Source organism: Sclerotinia sclerotiorum, genomic scaffold, assembly GCF_000146945.2.
Source record: "Sclerotinia sclerotiorum 1980 UF-70 scaffold_16 genomic scaffold, whole genome shotgun sequence".
Classification (NCBI taxonomy): Eukaryota; Fungi; Ascomycota; class Leotiomycetes; order Helotiales; family Sclerotiniaceae; genus Sclerotinia; species Sclerotinia sclerotiorum.
In genome coordinates this window covers 661,463-682,389 of record NW_001820820.1, presented here as the reverse complement: position 1 = coordinate 682,389, position 20,927 = coordinate 661,463, and the positions used below count along the sequence as shown (strand labels likewise).

At 40.1% G+C, this 20,927-nt stretch overlaps 4 protein-coding genes across 4 annotated transcripts; 2 read left to right on the top strand and 2 right to left on the bottom strand.

The window, feature by feature from the left end:
- Positions 1 to 1,159: 1,159 nt before the first annotated feature.
- Positions 1,160 to 3,775, top strand: SS1G_10786 (predicted protein; the record flags this gene model as incomplete). The annotated part of the gene is made up of 4 exons (XM_001588289.1): positions 1,160 to 1,172; positions 1,375 to 1,589; positions 1,642 to 1,823; positions 1,888 to 3,775. 4 exons carry the CDS (start codon positions 1,160 to 1,162, stop codon positions 3,773 to 3,775), a joined length of 2,298 nt encoding a protein of 765 aa, XP_001588339.1.
- Positions 3,776 to 8,428: 4,653 nt separating this feature from the next.
- On the bottom strand, positions 8,429 to 9,011 carry SS1G_10785 (predicted protein; the record flags this gene model as incomplete). Its single annotated transcript, XM_001588288.1, has 2 exons — positions 8,429 to 8,755; positions 8,940 to 9,011. The coding sequence occupies 2 exons, from the start codon at positions 9,009 to 9,011 to the stop codon at positions 8,429 to 8,431; spliced, it is 399 nt and encodes a 132-aa protein (XP_001588338.1).
- Positions 9,012 to 11,607: 2,596 nt separating this feature from the next.
- On the bottom strand, positions 11,608 to 11,811 carry SS1G_10784 (predicted protein; the record flags this gene model as incomplete). Its single annotated transcript, XM_001588287.1, has 1 exon — positions 11,608 to 11,811. One exon carries the CDS (start codon positions 11,809 to 11,811, stop codon positions 11,608 to 11,610), a length of 204 nt encoding a protein of 67 aa, XP_001588337.1.
- Positions 11,812 to 16,356: 4,545 nt separating this feature from the next.
- SS1G_10783 (hypothetical protein) lies at positions 16,357 to 16,821 on the top strand (the record flags this gene model as incomplete). The annotated part of the gene is made up of 1 exon (XM_001588286.1): positions 16,357 to 16,821. One exon carries the CDS (start codon positions 16,357 to 16,359, stop codon positions 16,819 to 16,821), a length of 465 nt encoding a protein of 154 aa, XP_001588336.1.
- Positions 16,822 to 20,927: the final 4,106 nt, after the last annotated feature.

Genomic DNA, 20,927 nt, shown 5'->3' with positions numbered 1-20,927 from the left:
GCTATGATGAAATAATAATTATCATACGGTTGCTTAGTTTAGCGTTTGCGGTGATTGAATCAGGGTTATCGAATTAACTACTCCGTATTAGCATGTGCAACTCCACTTGAAATGGTGGATATTATGGGTCCACTAATAAGATAAGAATGATTGGTGACGGAATGCTTTACATTGTTTACGATACGAGTATTCAGTGAAGGATAATTCAATACTAGGTAGGTATTTGCCTGGATAGCGACACAGCCGTTTTTGGAAGAATGGGAAAAAGGAATAAGGAAAAGAGATCAAGTCAAATGATTACAGAGTAGTCAAATCAAGTGCGGGAGGCTGTCATTCACAAAGCAATATGAGAGGGTCACAAGCGATGATAAGTAGGGCAGGAGTAAAAAGAGATTAAAACTTTATATTTGTAGTATTGGAGTATTCGGTGTTCATTACCTAGGTATTCAGTATTCAGTATTCAGTATTCAGTCGGATCACTGGAAGGAAACCCATCCCCTCGGTGAGCCAAAATCACTCACTTGCAGCCTTAATATCGAGTTTCATCATACTCTAATTCCCTCGTCTCCGTACGGTAAAACTAATAAACCGTAAACCGCACCTACTCTCCTCGTAAACCTGGGGTTAATCGGCCAATCTATGCTGATCCTTATCGATAACCATACCTTAGTACTGCATCTCCCTTTTTACCATAGCTTTGACCCATGGTTGCCTATCTGTCTGACTACAAACCCGTAACCCCTCCTCTTCTTTCGTACTGCCACACCCACACCCACACCTCTTCAACTCATCATCAAACTCCTGATGAACTCCAAACAATTCGAGTTCTTTCAAATATAGAAACAACTTCTCCATCAACTTACTTTCATGTGCGATATTGACACACACACACACACACACACACACACACACACACACCTACTGAGACATTTGGCTGACCATTTGATCCGTGTCCATCAACCATATCAACCTCACCTTCCCGGGGGTCACTGCCAACAAATCCAGATACAGATAGCCTTGTCGTTCAGTTCCACCATCAATCCCGAATAACTTCATACAATCAAAAATACATTTATAATTGCACAAATCTCCTGGGGTCTATATTCTCTTGATTCCTTTCTACAGACTTCTAAAGTCTTGACCATCTCAAATCCACAGGATGTCTCATCAAGGTATGCAAGTAATGATTTAACCACTTTTGGTCTTTCATGTACTCGTAAGGCTACAGCTGTGACCTTTCAATTCCCCATTCTCCATTCCCTTTTCCCCATAATATCTGCAGACTTCTACATTTCCATGTCTCCTGATACCATTTCATGCATATGCCTTCACGATCACTTGCTTTCACAGATCTTGATACTAAACCTTTCTTAGTAAAAATTCACATAAATCACGACCCCATCACCGAAGATGAAATCCGTCTCTCCGACAGAGTAATCAACTTGAATCCAACACAAAGGGTTTTGCAGATAGGAAGAGCTTCGAAGAGTCCTATCAAAGGTCTCGCAGGTGCTACCAACAATGCCTGGTTTGATAGCCCTGTCATGTCTCGAAACCATGCCGAGATTATCTACAACCCATCTGACAATGTAAGATTATTCTATTCTCATAAGAATGTCTGCTCATACTTGCTTCTTTTAGGTCGTCCAAATTCGAGATGTAGGTTCGATGCATGGTACTTTTGTCAATGGAGAAAAGTTGCGTGGCGAAGCCAAAACTCTCAAGATAAATGATCGGGTTGTCTTTGGTATTGTTGTCAGGCGTGGTATGGATAGTTTCCCGCCATGTCATTTCAACATCAACTACGAAGTACTTCCTTGGAAGTAAGTATGGCTTATACTATTCGGCTTTGCACATTCTAATCTATTGTTATAGAAAACCCAATAGTTATACTGTACCCGATTCCTCCTCCGATGAAGATGAAGGTTATAATTACAGCGACGAAGATATGTCCGAAGGTGCTTCAAGTCAAGATGATACATCTATCAAAATGCTTCGCTGTAGTACCGTGCTTCAATCAATTGATGCCATTGATCTGACTGGGGACGATACACCGAACCATAATTTTGAGTCTACGGAACCTTCCTACATTTCGACGGCTAAGAAAACTGAGGAACAAGAATTCGCTCCCAAGTCACCGGTTCTAGACAGCCCTATGACAGGTGTTAACACTGTTATCGTAAACTCGAACCCAAAGTCAAACTATAGAAATGACCGCCGTCAAGAGAGATCTTTCAAATTCACTTACAGCTACAAGGGCGATGACGATGAAGATATGAACTTGGCAACTTCTGACTTGAACGGCTCGGATTTGGAGAATGTTTCTGACCATGATGAAAATGATGACGATGAAGATTCCGATTCATCTGAGGAGTTGAACGATAGCGTTTCCGCAAACAAGAAACCTGTTTCACTCGATGAGATCCCTTCTTCGTTCCCTTCCATCTACTCATCGCGTGCATCTTCTCCTGTTCACCGGCCCAGCAAATCTAGAGCTCTATCCTCGCCGGGAGTTTCCACTATTCGTCCAGCAAACGATCCTCTTGGTCTGTTCGATAATGAGAACATTCCTGAATCTCATGTTCGGACACAAATTCATACTTCTGAAGAAGTTATAGCTCTTGGTGGACATGGTAGTGATGAGGAAGATGATGGCGACGATGGAAGTGTAGGACTTTCTGAAGCTGCTAATGAAGGGATGCGCATATTAGTCAAAGATGGTTTACTTGAAGGTAAACCAGTCAATACTCACTTCCATTCAAGAGACCGTATGGTTGAAGATAATTTCTCCGATGCTCGTCTCGAATTTACTGTTCCCTGTCCCACCACTTATGTTCAACCTCCAATGTGGTCTTCTTTTGATCGAGAGGCTAGTCCTTCGGCGGTAGCTATGGTAAAGACACCCGGACCATCTAAAGCGGAAAATTCTGTTGATCAAACTCCTAAAAGCCCTTGGGATTCATCAAAGGGAAAAGCATTTGCCAAATCATTGGGAATCAAGACTGGAAAGCATGCTTTCTTTGAAGCCAGAGAAGACAATAAGATGCAGTTTCAAGCACACGTTGACAAGGAAGAGAAGCAAGGGAATGAATATTCTTCACCAATATTCACCAAACCAAATCAGGCTGTCGAATTCGGCCAACCCTTGGTACAATTCACGCCATATCATGGCAATGGTATTGATCATGGTTTTATGATGAACGATCATCCTATTTCAGGAACTGAAATTAAAGACCGGGAGCATGAACCACATACACATGCATTTGAGTCTGCTAGTGGTCCAATGCTCAATTTTAAACCTGCAGAAGAACGACGTTCGATTCATCCATATTATTTTAGCTCAGATGCCTCATCAAGAGCTCCAGAGAGTCCAGCTTTGGAAAGACATCCAGCTAGGTCTGGCCTTCGTATTGATGACATTATTGATGGTTCTTCAGCATGCAGAAAGAGGAAGGCGGATGAAATCTCTGACGATGAAGTTATCGAAAGTGAAATACGCAAAAATGAGGTTCGAGATTGGGCTTCTTCTGTTGTTGTACCTGAGAAGCCTGTAATGGCACAAGAAGCTGTATCTGAGGTAACACCAGAACAATTTACACCTCAAGCTATTCGTTCTGCTTTGGCCACTACAAATATCGAGCTTGAACTTCGACCAATCAAGAGACCCAAGATGAAGAAGTTTGCAGAAGCTGTAGGATACTTTGCTCTAGGAGGAGCCGCTGTTGGAGCTGGTTTGTTCTCAGCTCTTGTAGCAACAGCTCCAGACTTTCTTTGAGTTTGATAGTGCCCGTTACAATTTCGGTTGATTTGACAATATTTGTTACTTCAACAACATAACATGAATTTATCGATGATTCATGATAAGTCAGGATGGACAATGGAAACGGGGATACGGAGAGATAGCGAACGGAGTATTACAACATGATACCGAAGGAATGAAGCACTGGTGCATTTCTTCTGACATTATTGGCTGGTTATTGTTGCTACATATCTACCAAGGATAAATGGCGCTTTTGAAGGATTTCGTGGCTGGAGTTTGAGGGACTTACGCTCTTGCTGACAATTTATTTATGAGGATTATGGGATGGGTTGCGATGGATAAACGAATTCAATTATTGGCTTTGGGTGGGGATAGGTAGGAAAGGGGAGTTTCATATCAAGACATACAATATTTGATTGACTTAAGGCTTGTCTTCTCATTTTTGCTCTTTCAGGAACAATATCTAAATTTTTTGTGGTTTCGTTTATTCGCTTTGTTTTTTTTTTCTAATATTGCGCTGGTGCGTGAAGGATAGCTAGTCTGCTGAGGGCAGGAAGCTCGTTAGAGCAAGTAGTTGCTAGGTAGTTAGGTATTATAAATCTGATCAGCAAATATAAATATGAATATTAATTTTCATATATATAATATAAAGTTGAAGTGAAGTATGATTTCATTAGTTATATTTATTTAAAGATATATTAAAATAGTATATAAATCTAGTATTGTATTGTTACGACGGCTATCTTCTACGCCGCGTCACATGACTAAATCAAGGTAACGTGATTAAGTCACGTTATGGACCGCTGCGCGGTCCTGACTAGCTATAGGCATGAAGGTCTATATAATCAAGATGGATTTCCTTTGTATAGAGCTTCGTACTCAAGATCAATCATTTAGTATACTCTACTATTAGTTACGAATAGCATATCATTATTGTCATTACTTTAAGTCCCTACTTGACGCCTAGTTATAAACCTACCTTGACTGGGAGCCTAGAGCACTTCCACGTGATCTAGACAGCTACCCTCGTAACATGTATTTTCTAGGTATTTTGTCTTCCTTGATCATTTTTTTATATCTAAAAATTATGATTTTCATTTATTGGGTACTCTTATACCAATTATTAAAATTTAAGAAAATGTAACGATATGTTACGAGGTTTGCCGTCTAGATCATGTGGAAGTGCTCTAGGCTCTCGAGGTAGGTTTATAACTAGACGTCAAGTAGGGACTTAAAGTAATGACAATAATGATATGCTATTCGTAACTAATAGTAGAGTATACTAAATGATTGATCTTGATCTTGAGCACGAAGCTCTATACAAAGGAAATCCATCTTGATTATATAGACCTTCGTATTCCAACATTGGAGCGATGGAGCTGGGGAGCGAGATTCGAATCTCGCTCCTTCGCTCCCTCGCTTCCTCACAAGACTATTCATGTGATCCTATAACACGTGATAATAGTTATAATGTTACAACGTAACAAATAAGGATATAATTGTTTTAATTTCAAGGTATATGTAAGTTACGAAGTTCACAACATACGAATAGTGATAGATTAGATAGAAAGAAAGCCAGATAGGGTTATATGTTATATATTATTTGTTTTTTGTGATAGGTAGGTAGGTATCTGTTATTATATTCGTGATGGTATTGGATTAGTCTGTTTATTGATTGATTGATTGATTGGATTATGTGATGGTGGGATTGTAATAGCTTTGGAGAGGGTGGATATAATTGTTTTCTGCTTCGGAGTTGTTGGGGATTGCTAGGAGTTGCTCTGGTTATTATTGTGATAATTAATACTAGGGAATTCGGTAATGTTGTAAGGAGGGGAGAAGAAGGGATATCGATGATGTTGGGATTGTTAGTGTATAATTATAATATATATTGTTATTTTTTATATAAATAACTATTGTATCGAAGTATGAATGTATTGAGCTATATTCTCGCATTGACAGATAATTTGAATTGCACGGATTGAGACTACTAAGTTCGAAGATCCTTTGAGTTGATCAGTTGAATTTATAGGGATGAACGTTCATGCTAGATGAAATTGAGCTCTTTCACTACCTGAGAAATCTGTACTGGATAGATAGTATATAGAGAAGCAAAGGCGATTAATTAGCTATAGTTGATAGCGAAGTGTGCCATTCATTTGATTTAAATTGATTTGATTACTACATCAATACAAGATATAATATACAAAGTTCAATCAACATAAAAATCTTTCTTCCACCGTGCTATTTTTAAAAAGAAAAATAGGAAAATAAGGGTTTTAAGTCCATAAGCAATAAACGAAACTTGCGAGATATTATCACCCGGACAGCGACACTTGAGACACAGGTAGGAAGTCTTTATCAAGTAGAAATGGCACAGACGCGAGAAGTGATATGATATAAGAATTGAGGCCAAATCAATAGTAGCAGCAGGGAAAAAACAATAGATAGCAACGTTAACGTTAACAGTAGAAAGTTAAGTTGCAAAAAGGAGAGTAGAAACTATCTACCACTCCATGATACATATCTACATCACTTTGACCCGGTCATGGATGACTTCATGGATGACTTCATGGCCTTGAGACTCTAACCACCAAGGTTTCACTATTCACTCAACCTCCAACCTCCAGCCTCCAATCTCGAATCTCCAACCACAAACATCTCCCTTTGCCAAATCCAAATCCAAACAAAATACTCCCATACATACCCTCCTAAACAAAATCCCCCCTTACACAATAGCCTTACGATCACCATCACCATCCCCCTTCCTCTTTCTCTATTCATCGATCATTTCACTCCTACCCCCAAATATCTATTACCTACTGCCCATTCACCGCTTCATTATGCATACTCTCAATCCATCCAATCCATCCAATCCATCCATATAACTACCCACTCCCAAATTCCCAATATAACATAATCCCCCCCCCTCAATTCTCTCCCAAGCCTCCCCAAGCGCGCCCGAGCTCACCAATCCATCCAGCCGCATATCAAGAAAACTGCCATTTACATACATACAATACCCACTGCTACAATACAACTCGATCTAGTCCAATCCAGTCCATTCTAGTCCAGTCCACCAAATTCATTCATTCATTCATTCATTCAATCCAATCAAATACAATCCAATCCCCCAATAAAAACCCCAATACATCACCCACCACACATCGATATCCCTCTCAACCAATGGCTAGTCTATGTATACGAAATTAAACCCCACCCCAATCAAACCCCAGATACAGAGAAATATGCATCTCAAAATCACCATCACCAATCACCAATCACCATAAACCAGCAACCCTGGACCAAAAATACTGACATCATCCCCTCACTATCCAACCAAATCACCCAATCGCAAGAAGCTGAGTACCAATTTGAAGAAAGAGGGGAAAGTAAGCAACTAACTACAAGGAATCGACATGTTATGCATGTGATCATGACAGCGTGTGATTCTATATATTATATGCACGATGTGATGTTGACGGATAGTTGCATATATATTTATGGGATATACATTTACATACTGTATAAATGAAATATATTAGATGAAGTAAAAGATAAAACCCTGTGTGCGGAATATTTTAACCGTCCGTGGACATATATTCAATATTCAATATTGGGGGAGGGGGTTGCGATTTGTTGATTCGTGGATGGGGATTTAGGGATGAGGGATGGGGATGTGGATGTGGATTCTGGGATTGTGATTTTGAGGCTTATTTGGATATTGGGGTACGTGATGTGTTTTTATGTGTGGGGAGGATTATAATTTTGTGTAGTTTTTACATAGATAATTAGGGAAAGAGGATATGCTTGCAACTTGCAACTTGCAATGCTTGAAACAGGTATTACTATTATTATTATTGAGGTGTTCAGTCATCAACTATTTTACTCCTGCAAAATGTCATCATGATTCATCATGAACTAACTAGCATAACCTCGTATACATAAGTCAAGCACTATCTGTATATACTAACAAGAGAATGGATCTTTACAAGAACGCCACACATTTTCCAGCTTTCCAACTAAGTAAACTAAGTAAATAAACCCTTGATTTCAAATCCATTTCATCATTGAAGTTAAAAACAATAGCTAAAGCAATCAATCAATCAATCCATGCACATCAGCATGCAGAAAACTGAACGGTTACCTGCGTACACGGCGAGGGCCGAGTGAAAAAGATCACTCTTCGTGCTATGCATTCATTGACTGCCTCTAACTCATGCTGCTCAACTTAGCTTATGCCCGAGAAAAGAAGCGAAATTAGACTGATCATATCTAATCATCAAAATCAGTGATAGTGATTGGATGGGATGAAAATGAATTTAGAAGGAAGGAAGGAAGGAAGGAAGGAAGGAAGGATGAGTGGAAAGGAAACGGCTACTTGCATTAATAGAAACACTCGGACGAGGACTCCGCTCGGACGGTAAGGATGGATCGGTACACAAATAACTGGTTCCATGGAATCGGGAGGATGTACTTGGGTATAATTAACCCGAGTTGAGGGAGGATTAGTCGAGTCATTTACCAAGTGGAAAAGTTAGCTGGGTAGGATTCGGTTCGCATAGCGGGTAGGCACATATTCTGCCCGACGCCGGCGAACGAAACGGCCTTATATCATTTAATCCAACCACAAGCTCTGAGAAAAACGAAATGACAAATCATATCTTATCAGTTTTGAGATTGTTCCAAGAAAAATACCATAAATGCAGGGACCATCAAGTTTGGGGTCAAATGAATGTGCATGGAGGCGGTGACGCGTGATTTATCATATTCTTCTCGATGATGCATGCCAGTCAAATGTGCATCAGATCGATAACTATGTGAAAGTGTCTGTGGGTAAAACGTCTGTGAGTGGATTAATGCGAGAAAATTTAGAAAAATAAGGATTGCTGTTGTGATACAGAATGAAGTGATGTTGTACCAAGGAACGTAATGAAGTGAAAGTGTATGCTTTAACTCGACGACTTTTTGATCTCCTTGACGGATTTGCTGGAGCTAAGAGAAAGAAAGGTAGAACTAAGGGAAACAGAACGCCTCAACACCATGATTCACTTCCTCGTACCTCGACATCTTACACAGAAACTTCGTGGCTAGCGCTCATTCGGTAAGCCTAAAACTAAAGCACCCTTTCCTACCCCTCGAGGATTGTCATCATTATCATCACGACCCTGGCATAAACCCCACTCAGGAGAGATTCTTCTCCCTCATAGATACCCCTGAAAGACGCATAGATGTAATGGCAATAAGTCATAATAGATAACAATCTTCACATACTTATGCAGATCAGTCTATACATGACATTCGATTTGCACTTACAATCGCATGCAACTATTAATTTCTCTTTCTCAAACAGCAGTGCGAGGCACGAAAGTTACACAGCGTTGCGCACGACATGAAGTGTCGAGCGAATAGATGAATGATCAAGCCAGCCACAAGGTGATAAATCCCGACATACGGCTAACTGCATGAAACTTCGAGGTGTCTAGAACGGTGCGGTCAATGGTAAATAACAAGATTGGCTCAGTGCTCAGTGTATGGATTTCGTTCGAGCAATTTTCATAAACGGTATGAATGTTGTTTTGAGAAGTGATCATCTAGTTTTGTGGCGGGGTATTCAAAAGCGTGGAGGTGGGTCTTGGAAAGGTACACAAAACGCCACTAGGCCGTTAGGGTTAAACGGATGGTTTGGAGCTACTCCAAATGAAGAAGAAGACAGAGATGACAACATCCTGTTGATGTTTTATCCGTAGATTAATGCGTGCGAAAGATTCGTACCGTCGGTTGAATCGTTCCTTTCCTGTCACTTTCTATCTAAAGATGTCGCGTCCCTGGGCCAATTTAAAATGTATCAAGAAGGATGACGGGTACCATGAAGTACCCACGAGTTCAGATCATTTCCGAGGAGATAATCTTTGTGCTCCTTCGCACAAACTCGGAAATTTGCTCTTTCTAGCACCTCATCTCTATTTCGCGGCGCGTTTTTTTGCCCTATATGCAATACACCCACGAATTTAATGCTGGTGAAACCTCATGCAGTGTATATACTAGGTCCCAAGGCCTCGGGAAATCGAAAATGACAAAAAAAAGCCTTCCGCAGTCATCAGGAGAATGGCGTAATCGAAACTACCCCCAGACTTCTTGTCGTAAAGTGGTTGGTATATTACCAGCATACCTATCAGGATGGAAAGCAGATCAGCAGACCATTTTTGCGCTTTTGATAAATTGTTCTTGCTTTGTAAGTGGCCAATTATGGGATGAGAGGCAGAGATGTACGAGAGAGGACAAGAATTGCCTTGTTCGAGAGTCTCAAGTAAGAGCGGTGAAGCCTGTTGAGGAAAGTGGTGCCTAATACCATGTGCATGAAGCTGTCCGGGTGAATTCTCACGATATCTGATGATGTGTTTTTTAAAAACAAAAATGCTGACGGTGAGGAGGTTGCATGGGGGTGGGATTGACTGACCCTAGAAAAGCGTGGGGAATTATTCCCATGACGAAAGCTGAGAAGAGATGCAAAGGAGTATCATCTGTATAAGAAGACTGAAGATCGCCGCAACTAAGGGAAGACTTTGGAATCCTCATGACAACATAACTCCACTTTATAGTCAAAAGAAATCGTCGCCAACTTCTACAGCTGCACATATAAGCTGAATTCCTTTTCCGGCTCATCAAAAGCTTTCTATCTTTGATATCGTCGAAAAACTATCTACCAGCACATACCGCAGTAGCCTTACCACAGTAGTATTCCCAGTTGAGCCCGACCAACGTTTTTCAACGTCAATTCTACGATGTCGCATCTTTACTCCAACCAAGAAACTTATGACTGCTGTTTCAATGGCAACGTGTTGGAAACGTGTCAGTATTGCGGCGGCGCCGCCAGACTACTGTAAGCATTTTCAAATACTTATCAGACATGTTACACTTCCAAATTCCCTTCAACACATTGGACAGTATCTAACAAAGTGCCTTAGAGAAAATTGTACTGGCTGCCAGGGTTCCGGAACATCTTACAGGCCCTGTCCATATCACTCCGCTTCTCCGAGCTGCTATTCCAATAATGTGCATGCTGCATCAGCTCATAGGACTCGAGAGGTAAAACGCTCCTCCGGAAAGAGCAAGAATGGGAAAGGCGGGAGAACTGTTAAATGATTGAACTCCTCGTGTGATCGGAGCCGGAAATGGCGGATTTTGTCCTTGTCAGGTTTTGGCGTTCAGGTTTTCTGATGATATTGGTGTGAAATGAGATGGATCGGGATTTTCTTGCATTGGTGGGAACTGAGTTTCAAAATGTAGCACCTTGTGGTAAAGAGTTGTCTATGACATCAGTCTAGGGTTGAGAAGAGACCGATGTAAGGAACTCACATTTCAGGTTTTAAGGTGTGGAGGAAGGATTGGTTATACATGGAAGTCCTAGGATCACTCTGAATGGTAGACATGGAAAGATAGACGGATACACCGAAGCAAATTCGAGATTGTGTACCGTCGACAGCGATCGTTGAGAGAAATGGAGTTGATGGTTGTAGATTTCCGCAGGCTCGGAACGATGAATATGGATGGATGGTCATGCCGTCGGGATGCAACGAGTCGGTCGGGTGCACAATGGCATTTTCGTGATTTTCGGGATATCGGAATACGGCATGAATCAAATCTTCTTAACTGCAAGGATCACAGTTTGAGAAGCCAATTGAAAAGCATCTTGGAGTCATGCCATCCAAGGGAGAGACATTCTTTGTGTGGTGTTTTGGAGGTTTTATTTATATGTACTCTTTCTTTCCTTTGAGGTTGAGACTTGGTGCTACTTTACAACTTTTAAAAGTACCAACTTCGGTATTCCAGTGGAGATCAGGGAATCAGCCTATACCATTCTTCAAATGTTCCACGTGGGATGTTCTTGTATCTTTGTATCCTCTCCTCTTAGTGTTTGCTTTGTATCCGGGGTTTCTTTTTTGATCGAGAAAGTTGGACGCACAAGGGATATGGATGGCGTACAAATCCGGAGAATTGTCACGGGGACATATTTCGTGGATTTTGATGGTGGAAAATGCGTACAACATATTTTCGCAAGCATGGGTGGTGCCTTTAGGAGTTTTTGATCAAAACAGATAGGGTGAACTGTTCTTCTCATTATCCACCATATATCTAAATAAAACAATATCATTTGGTGTTCATGATTGAATTCTAGCCAATCCCTTGATTTCCACATGTTTTTCTCATTTTACGTTAGTACTAAACAGGTCAGAGGTGAGCACGACATAGTTGATGCTAGTAGCTTGAATTCATTGCGACCAAGAGTAAACTTACTTGTTGCCCATGAGTTCTTTCACAACGATAGACTTGGAAAATCTTGGGAGGATAGGTTTTTCTTGAACTCTCCCAAATTGCCTCGACTTTCCTCAACATTCATTGAAGAACATTCCATCCATTGTCAGACACTCAAATTATTGATGTCCATGGATTTCCATAGGAAAATGTTCGTACAGCATATTCTCATGCACCAATAAGATGTACCCTATTTTTTGATTGGTGCCAGCATTTTCACACCTTCGTTTTATGGAATCGGTTGTCAACATGTCGTTTTCTAATCATACCCATCTAATGAGCCCTATGTGAAAAGTACATTTTTGATAGAGCAACCCAATTGGCAAACTAATTGTGGAGGAGCTACTCTGAAAATTGACCGGAAAACGATATCCCGATATAAAGAGAGAAAATTTCAGCAGTGTAATATGAAATTGGCTGCTCTAAACTGTAACGCAACTTTTTGTTATAGAGCAGGCCATGTGACTGGCGTTGATTCCAAACAAAAGTGTAACTATTGAAATAGGAGACAGATGCCATGCGAAGTAGTTGGGCAGGTTGTCTCGTGCCCTAGCTTTTGTGTACTGAAGGAAAGTCAGGCTTGCGACATCATATCTTGTTGCCATTTCCTTCGGGGAAATATACATGGTTTCCTCCGTACGTCGTGATGTATTATGCACACACTCTACATATGCCTGGTGTTGTTGCTTCATCTCATCGATGTGAAAAGCGAATAAACTCCGATGGCCTATCACGGGAGTCGTGCTATGTGACAAAAATATTTGAAGCACTCAAACAATCAGGTACATCGTCAGCCTCATTTTTTGACTCGGTAGTTTTCGGCCCTCAAAATTTTCCGTAAAAATAAAAAATAACGATGGTCAGGTAGGTAAAGTAAGCATGGGACGGGCCGCTGAGCTGACAGTGTGGTATCACAGTCACGCGTTTTCCACTAATTTTGTTGCACCACATCCAAGAAAATGTAATTGCAGGGTTTCGATGAAGGCTATAACTGGATTGATTGATTAAAAGAATATGGTTCGACTGAGGGAGAGAATCTGCATGTGAATGTCAGCATACGTAGATATGGATGGATTTCTCTAGTGGTAGAGCAATTGCCTGCTTCCAAAAAATGACCTGACAGTTGGCACCAGTGTTCAAGGCGGTATATGTTTCGTGTATCTTTGGGTAACTGCCTTTTGCAAAGCCCTTAGTTAACTACCTGCGGCTCTATCTGATCTTCGGTTTCAATTTTTCGGCTCAAGCACTTTTAGTATCATGCATCTTGGCAATAGGGTATGACTTTGGACAAGTCCTCGTACCTCGACATATCAAAGCAACGACACTCTTCTGCATTTCTCGTTGGTGCTCAACGCATGTACACGAGATTGACGAAAAGAGCGTCTGCAATTCCAACGCCCATGGTAATATATTCTGCATCATGCAAGGCTGAACACTGCCGGTAGGGTTTTATTCAAATGAGCTTTGTGATAACTGCGACCATTCCATCATACAGCTTGTATTATGAAAATGATGTATCATGCGGTTTGTGGAATAGAATGTTTCTCATCCTTTGAAATTTTGGCGGGGTTTGTGACAATTGGATGACGATAGTATCATTTACATCAGTCTTTTGCTGCATGAGCGGCATTATGAAGGTAAGTTATCATTTGAATTCCAAAGTTCGTGATGGAAATTGAAATTGGAGGTTTTGTCAAAGCTTGAAGTTGAGAAGTTCTGATCATTTACGAAGGTCGCCACTTAGCATTGGGGTACTTTCCCGAAACACCATAATGGAAAGATTGGCCCTTCCTTTAATGCCGATATCCTCCAAGAAACACACCTCAAATTTGAGGCGGATGATAGTAAATAACCGGAAAGGCAATACTTCAAATGGATTTTCTTTGAAATTGTCACATCAGACATAGAGGGCGCAATTGATGTATATTTGCCAACTGTATTGAAATCCAATCATGTCGGAACCTGGCAGCCTGGCAATGAGCTTCACGAAAACAGATTTTAGCGCACGCGTCTGTTTTCGCTACTGATCGATTACACTGGAGCTCAAACGGCTGGAATGAAGGATAAAACTGCTGTTTCAAAAACTTCAAACGTGGTAGAAGTCATCATTTACCTTTGGTACACATTCTACCCCATTTCACTGCTCGCCGACCAGGCCAAGGAGTCAAATTGATTCGAGTGGAACGTGCCAATGAAGCATGAAATGTCGCCTGAGGTCTTTCAAACTTTCGGGAATTCTTTATTGATAATTTGAGAGGTCATATGAGCTGCCAATGTCTGCCATGGAATGTCTTCGGTTTCATGGGAAAATCAGATCTGAGCGGTCAAAGTGGAATGAACGCTCAACGTACGCAATTGCCTCGCTCTTAATCTCCTACTCATTTCATTCATTGGCATTCCGGAATTGAGAGGCTAAGTTCACGATGAAGTCTCTTTTTAGATGGCATGCAGGAATGATTGGCAGATGACTATTGATTGAGAAGCAATAGTCTCGACCATCACTTGCTCCATCTTGGTTTCACCTCCTGATCGTTGTCAATGTTGTCAAAGTTGTCTAATGCACATTTGTGGATCGAATGAAAATTTCTTCCATGGGCCTTCAAATTTTGCGGGGGAGACAAGGGGAACGGCAATGAAACTTATGAAAGTGTTTGCTTTCAGCCCTGCTGGATTTACTTCGGTAAGGGGTTGGTTGACTTGTGGGGAACAAATCAAAATTTTCAATATGTTGACATCACTAACAAATTTCTTTTCCACTCTGTTCTAAGACAAAACTTTGAGCTTTCCCAGGTCCATCTGCAAATAGGGGGATGTACATTCTAAAAGGGAAAAAAGGAAATGTCTCATCAACTCTGTTCTCATTGGTTCGCTCTCATTGCATTAGCATTAGGGCACGAAATTGATGACACTTTTTAGCCATTGTGCCATCGGACATCTCTATTACCCCCTTGGTAGCACAAAAACTTTAGGTTCACACGGTACCTGAAAATCTAAGGGAGCGGAGAATTTTGATTTGTACTCCGTACAGCTACTCGACTCTCGACTAATTGACAGTATGCCGAGGTTTGCCATCCCCCCTCCCTCATACGTGATTATAACTCATTTACAGTTGTTGGATGGAACGATTGACGAGATATTGAAAGACTATGGCGATGTCGTGTTGCTGGCAATCCATTAGTCAATGTCCTTCACCACCTGAAGCACGTTTTGTCACTTACTCATCGCACTCATACCAAAATTTGATGTGTTATTATTATTAGACTTGATCAGCAAGCACAAATGCATAAAAGAACAAATCTTCTCTCATGGTGCCACTTTCTAGAACCAACATTTTTCGAGAAAATGTCCCTCACCGTACCACACACACCACATGGCCACCTACTAGTAACTTAGCAAATGTATATACTCCGTACTCCGTACGAGCGTAAGTTTTCTTTCATCGACTTGGCGTGCATAACAGATCTGATGTGAAATTGCTGACGAAATTGACGAAATTCTCACGATGTTGCAAGATTGACTGGATATCCGAATTTCAATTACCCCCAGGTTTGCTAAAAGGACAAGGACAAGGAAGATCTAAAATGATCATTGCCATGGATTTGCGTGTAAGCGAATGGAAATAGAAGAATCTAGCTTCTAATGATTTCGTAATAGTAACCACAAAATTCATCACGAGTGCTAGACTTGTTGGTATGTGCGAGAAATGACTTAAAATTAGACCCATGTAATATCAGTTAATGGTAAAGCGGTTACCTCTAACTGCAAAGTGCCAAACATCGTGAGAAATTTGAAAGAACAAAAGACCTTGGAAGAGAAAAAAAGACTTGTTTTTGTTAGGTGACTCGTATTTGAGAGGAGTCACCTGTCGCATATGGTAACAAGCTGAGGATTAATGAAAGTATTAAACAAAAAAGGATATAAGAAACCTTGGCCCACATTCCTCAGTTGTTATTCACTTACTCAAGAACATCAGATCAATCAATATTATACTATTCAAATACTATTCAGGTACTATTCAGATACCACTCATACAATCACGCAATTAGAGAGCTACTATTGTCTCATTATTGGTTCACTTCCAAAACTAAACGTCTACTACTGCTTTTACAAACAAAGCTAAATACCATACTAAAAACCTACTACTTCATCAACCACTTGCCACTTCATCAACTTACTACTTCATCAACAACACCTCAACCTACTTATATCTTGAAAAACCTTAAACCCTACAAATAAACATCAAACCAACACCCTCAACAAAACACCAAACATAATCAATCATGACAACCCGATACCAAGTCACCGAACCTCACCCCCACGTCGCTACATCCTCATTCATCCATTCCGGACGAGGAGGAGCAGGAAACACATTCAAAGCACCCAAGACCACTGAAGGCAGCACGGCCCACGGACCCGCCTCACTCTTCTCCCGCGGTCTTCCCCAAACCTCATCTAAATTCAGCAGCGGCCGCGGCGGCGCAGGAAACATCCTCCCTTCATCAAAGAAAGCACCATTTTCCTTCGACGAAGAACTCGAACGACAAAGCACTCGCGAGAAGAAGATGAGCGAAGGAGGCATGTGGCACGTCGGTCGAGGCGGTGCAGGAAACTATGCTAGTGGAAGGCCAGCTAGTGAACGTAAGAGTTCGACAAGCTCGGAGGATAGCGATGGGAGTATTAGGACTGTGAGGAGTGGGGGATTTTTAGAACGTTGGACTTCGAGATCTTCTTCTGTGAGATCATAAGAGTTGGGAACTTCTTTGGACTCTTGCGCTTTTATGATGTCCATGATTTCACTCTTACTCTTTACGTTTACTTGCTCTTTATACCTTTACGAAGCATTACTTGGCGTTTCAACATCACTACTTCTTACTTCACTCATAATACACAATTCCATTCATCGCATATCGCATCATCGCATATCGCATTATCGCATCATCGCATCATTATATTCAACAAACGGCGCAACAAACGGATGGACATGGCAAACGGACGGGCAGCCAAGGGGCAAACGGGGAACAAAAAAAGCTATTGATTGAGATTTGGGAAGAATTACAACATTACCAACTAGCACATTAAATTTTTAAAGTAATCATGTCCTGGAGATTCTTATGTTTTTTTCTTCTCTCAACTCGATGAGGGATTTGCTTTATGATACCCTGGATTTTCTATGTATGAGGAAGAGGGGAGGATAAGGGGAGGGGAGGGTATGTAGCTACATAGTTGCTAGGTACTCTTCTCTATGAAGCTATTACCTTGATAAAAAACGACGAATTAAACTATTTACAATACTTGTATCTCACATCATGAGTTCTGAATCTTCTTGATTTTAACATATATATTATACTATAGAGTAGACTATAACTCCCAAATCCAACTCCCAAATCATCACCAACAATCCCATCAATGTTACACATAGACACATCCGTACACACACCCCTTACCAAATACCGAATTACCAAAAACTCAAAAGCACACTCTCTTGGCACACCGCACCCCAAGAACAAAACACCCCTCCCCACAGAAAGAAAAATAACTACTGCGTACTACGTAGGTAGGTAACTCTACCTAAACCATATTCGACGGGAGCGGGGAAGCTGGTTTGGGTTAAGTTGGGCTAAGTTGAGTTGTATTAAGTTGTATTAATTACCTAATTATATTAGTGTATTATGCAGAGGTAGGTATAGATGGTATTATATAGATGGGAGGTATAGTTGTATTAGTTGTATTATCTAGTAGTTGTATTAGTTTTATTAGTTGTATGTAATAAAAATTACCTCATTTCTCTTCTTTTAGAAAAGAGGAAAAAAACCAATGAGATTCCCAAAAAAAATATAAAGTAAAAAATAAAAAGAGTTTAAATGCTCACCGCTGGAGAAGTGAAGAAATGCGATGTTGGATGTTGAGAGCTTGGGTAGGATCAACTTGTTTTGTGGGGTTCCCCGCATTTTGTTGGTGTTGGTGTTTTAGGGATGGGTTTTGAAGAGAAGGGACGAAGGAAGGGGGCGAAGGAATGGGTGTTGTGAGGATGATGGGATGATAATCTAGGTACCTAACTCTTACAATAATCAAAAATGGATGGGTGGATGGATGGATGGATGAACGGATGGATGGGATGAATGTGGATTAAGAAAGTGTGTATGGGTAACGCAATGAAACATATAAATTTCGTTTTCAAACTGAGTTGTTTGGAAGTAGTAGTATTATTAGATGTAGGTTAAACTAAGGATCTAAGTTACAGTAATGGTAGAATTGAAGATATTCCCAATTATGGTCCGTGCACCATAATGGTCATATGACCTCAATTCTAGGCCCATAATGACCTTAATTTCAACATTTCGTAATAATAAGTACCTAAGAAATATTAATCTAAGGGCGTGAAGTTTAAGTTCACATTTTTAATCACCTGGATGGATCGGATCATCTATGATTTTTGTACTCGTAACCTTACACCTGAAGAAAATGTATCTCCACTCTACATCCGGAGTACCTACCTGGGTATCGGTAGTCGATCTATTCGAGTATTTCATCCAATCATAAATCTGTAATTCGATACGTGGCTACTGGACTGCAGCAATAAGTACCTAGCTACCGAACTATACCTGCCATACCTCATCACCCATTCCATCCCATCCCTTTTCAATCCATCTCCTCCCCGCTATAAAATCTCATCATAAAAGAAATCCCTCAAGGTGTATGTAGGTAGCTAAAGTTACTCGAGTAACCAACCAAGATGAATAGACTCCTACTCTGTAAATTATAATAGTACTGCGCGCTAGATTCCTCTACCGTTAAGCTTCTTATAGAAGAAAAAACTAATCAATCATATATACTGAGCTACTTATACAAGTTATTAGACTACAAGTACTACGTATAGACTTAAGATTACTTGATAAAAACCATTAATCAAAAACCAAAAACCTAAGTGGTTATATAGTATAATGATGTAATTTAATAATATAAATCTTCTTTATAACACAAAAATATTTATAATATATACAGATCACTCATTTTAAAATTAATAAAAAAAACTCACGATTTTAATTTTATTATTATCTTTAACACTGGCATACATTAAGATCTTATTTTTATATATATATATGTTACGACGGGCTACATAACTACCATTACATGACCAAGGCACGTGATTACAAGTGATCAGTAGTGATCATTAAGGATTACTAAGGATCACGGTATAGGTAATCACTGTGTTACGAGGTTTGCCGTCTAGATCACGTGGAAGTGCTCTAGGCTCTCGAGGTAGGTTTATAACTAGGCGTCAAGCAGGGACTTAAAGTAATGACAATAATGCAATTCGTAACTAATAGTAGAGCATACTAAATGATTGATCTTGAGCACAAAGCTCTATACAAAGGAAATCCATCTTGATTATATAGACCTTCGTGCCTCCTTAAAAAACCGATGGCTATGAGCCCGACAAATCGATCACCGCAAAGCCGATCTCGATTTGTCGGTTTCTTGATCATGTGATCAAGAACGTGACCTATGTTACTGTCCGACGTAACACACTGGTGATCATGAAGGATCACCAGTGATCATAGAAGCATGAAGGTCTATATAATCAAGATGGATTTCCTTTGTATAGAGCTTCGTACTCAAGATCAATCATTTAGTATGCTCTACTATTAGTTACGAATTGCATTATTGTCATTACTTTAAGTCCCTGCTTGACGCCTAGTTATAAACCACCTCGAGAGCCTAGAGCACTTCCACGTGATCTAGACGGCAAACCTCGTAACAATATAATATTATTTAATATAAAGATTCTGAAATCAATTTAATTCATTTTTAAACATATTACATTATAAAATATATTAATTAATATCAAAATAAGAAAAAGTGAAACAGTGTTGACCTCCTGGGATCTTGGCAGCATATGCATATATATTGCATGATGCATATAAGGAGCAAACAAAACTCAACTTTTAATTCATTCTTTCCTTTTTGGTATGCTGTTTGTTTGCTTTCAATATTTTGATTTCAAAGCACTTTAATTCCGAAGGCTGAAGACCTAACCTTATTCCTTCATTTTTTGAATATATACTCGCAGCTTAACTGCTTAGCTAGAGAATCAATCAATTCAATCTGATGCTCTTTCTGGTCTCAAGAAACCCAATAAACAGTCATTACAAGAATATGTTCTTAGACTACAGTAGTATAAAAATAGAGGAAGTTAAGTTAGGATAGTTATATTTTTAAAATAAAAAAGAGTGCTAGATGGTATATGATCGAAAGGTTTTGGTACAGAATACATACACTCTCGAATACTACAAGAAGAGATCCGAAGTTATGATCAGATGCATATAGCAGTAGGATTATAAACTCATCAAAAGTGTTGGGTTTAACTGAGTGTCCTGTCGGATGTAGGTGAGGGGGAATGTGAGAACTTTGAAGAACTTTTGAAGTCTGAGAATAGTATTAATACCTTGGCAGTGATGGATGTTTTCTTTATAGAGCAAGAGAATAGAGGTCTAGAAATCCTATTGGTTATCGGTGATGAAAAATATAAGAGGCTTAGACGATATTACCAGATAGATTTGAAATTTCCTTGTCTAGAGTAATACTGTAGAACACAGTCGACACATATCTAGCATGGAAACACTAAAGCTCATTTGAAGATGCAATCCATAATTTGGGAACAGTTCTCCTGTATTTTTTGCAGATTGTGCACAAATTTTACTTCACCTTTGTCCAGTGGAGCTCTTGTCAATGTCGTCACATGTTGGATGTGACGAATTCTCAGCTTGATTGATTGATTGATTGATTGATTTTATTAACGTCCATCTTCAGTCCAAGACTATATAGGACGGCTAGGCCCTAAGGGCCTAAC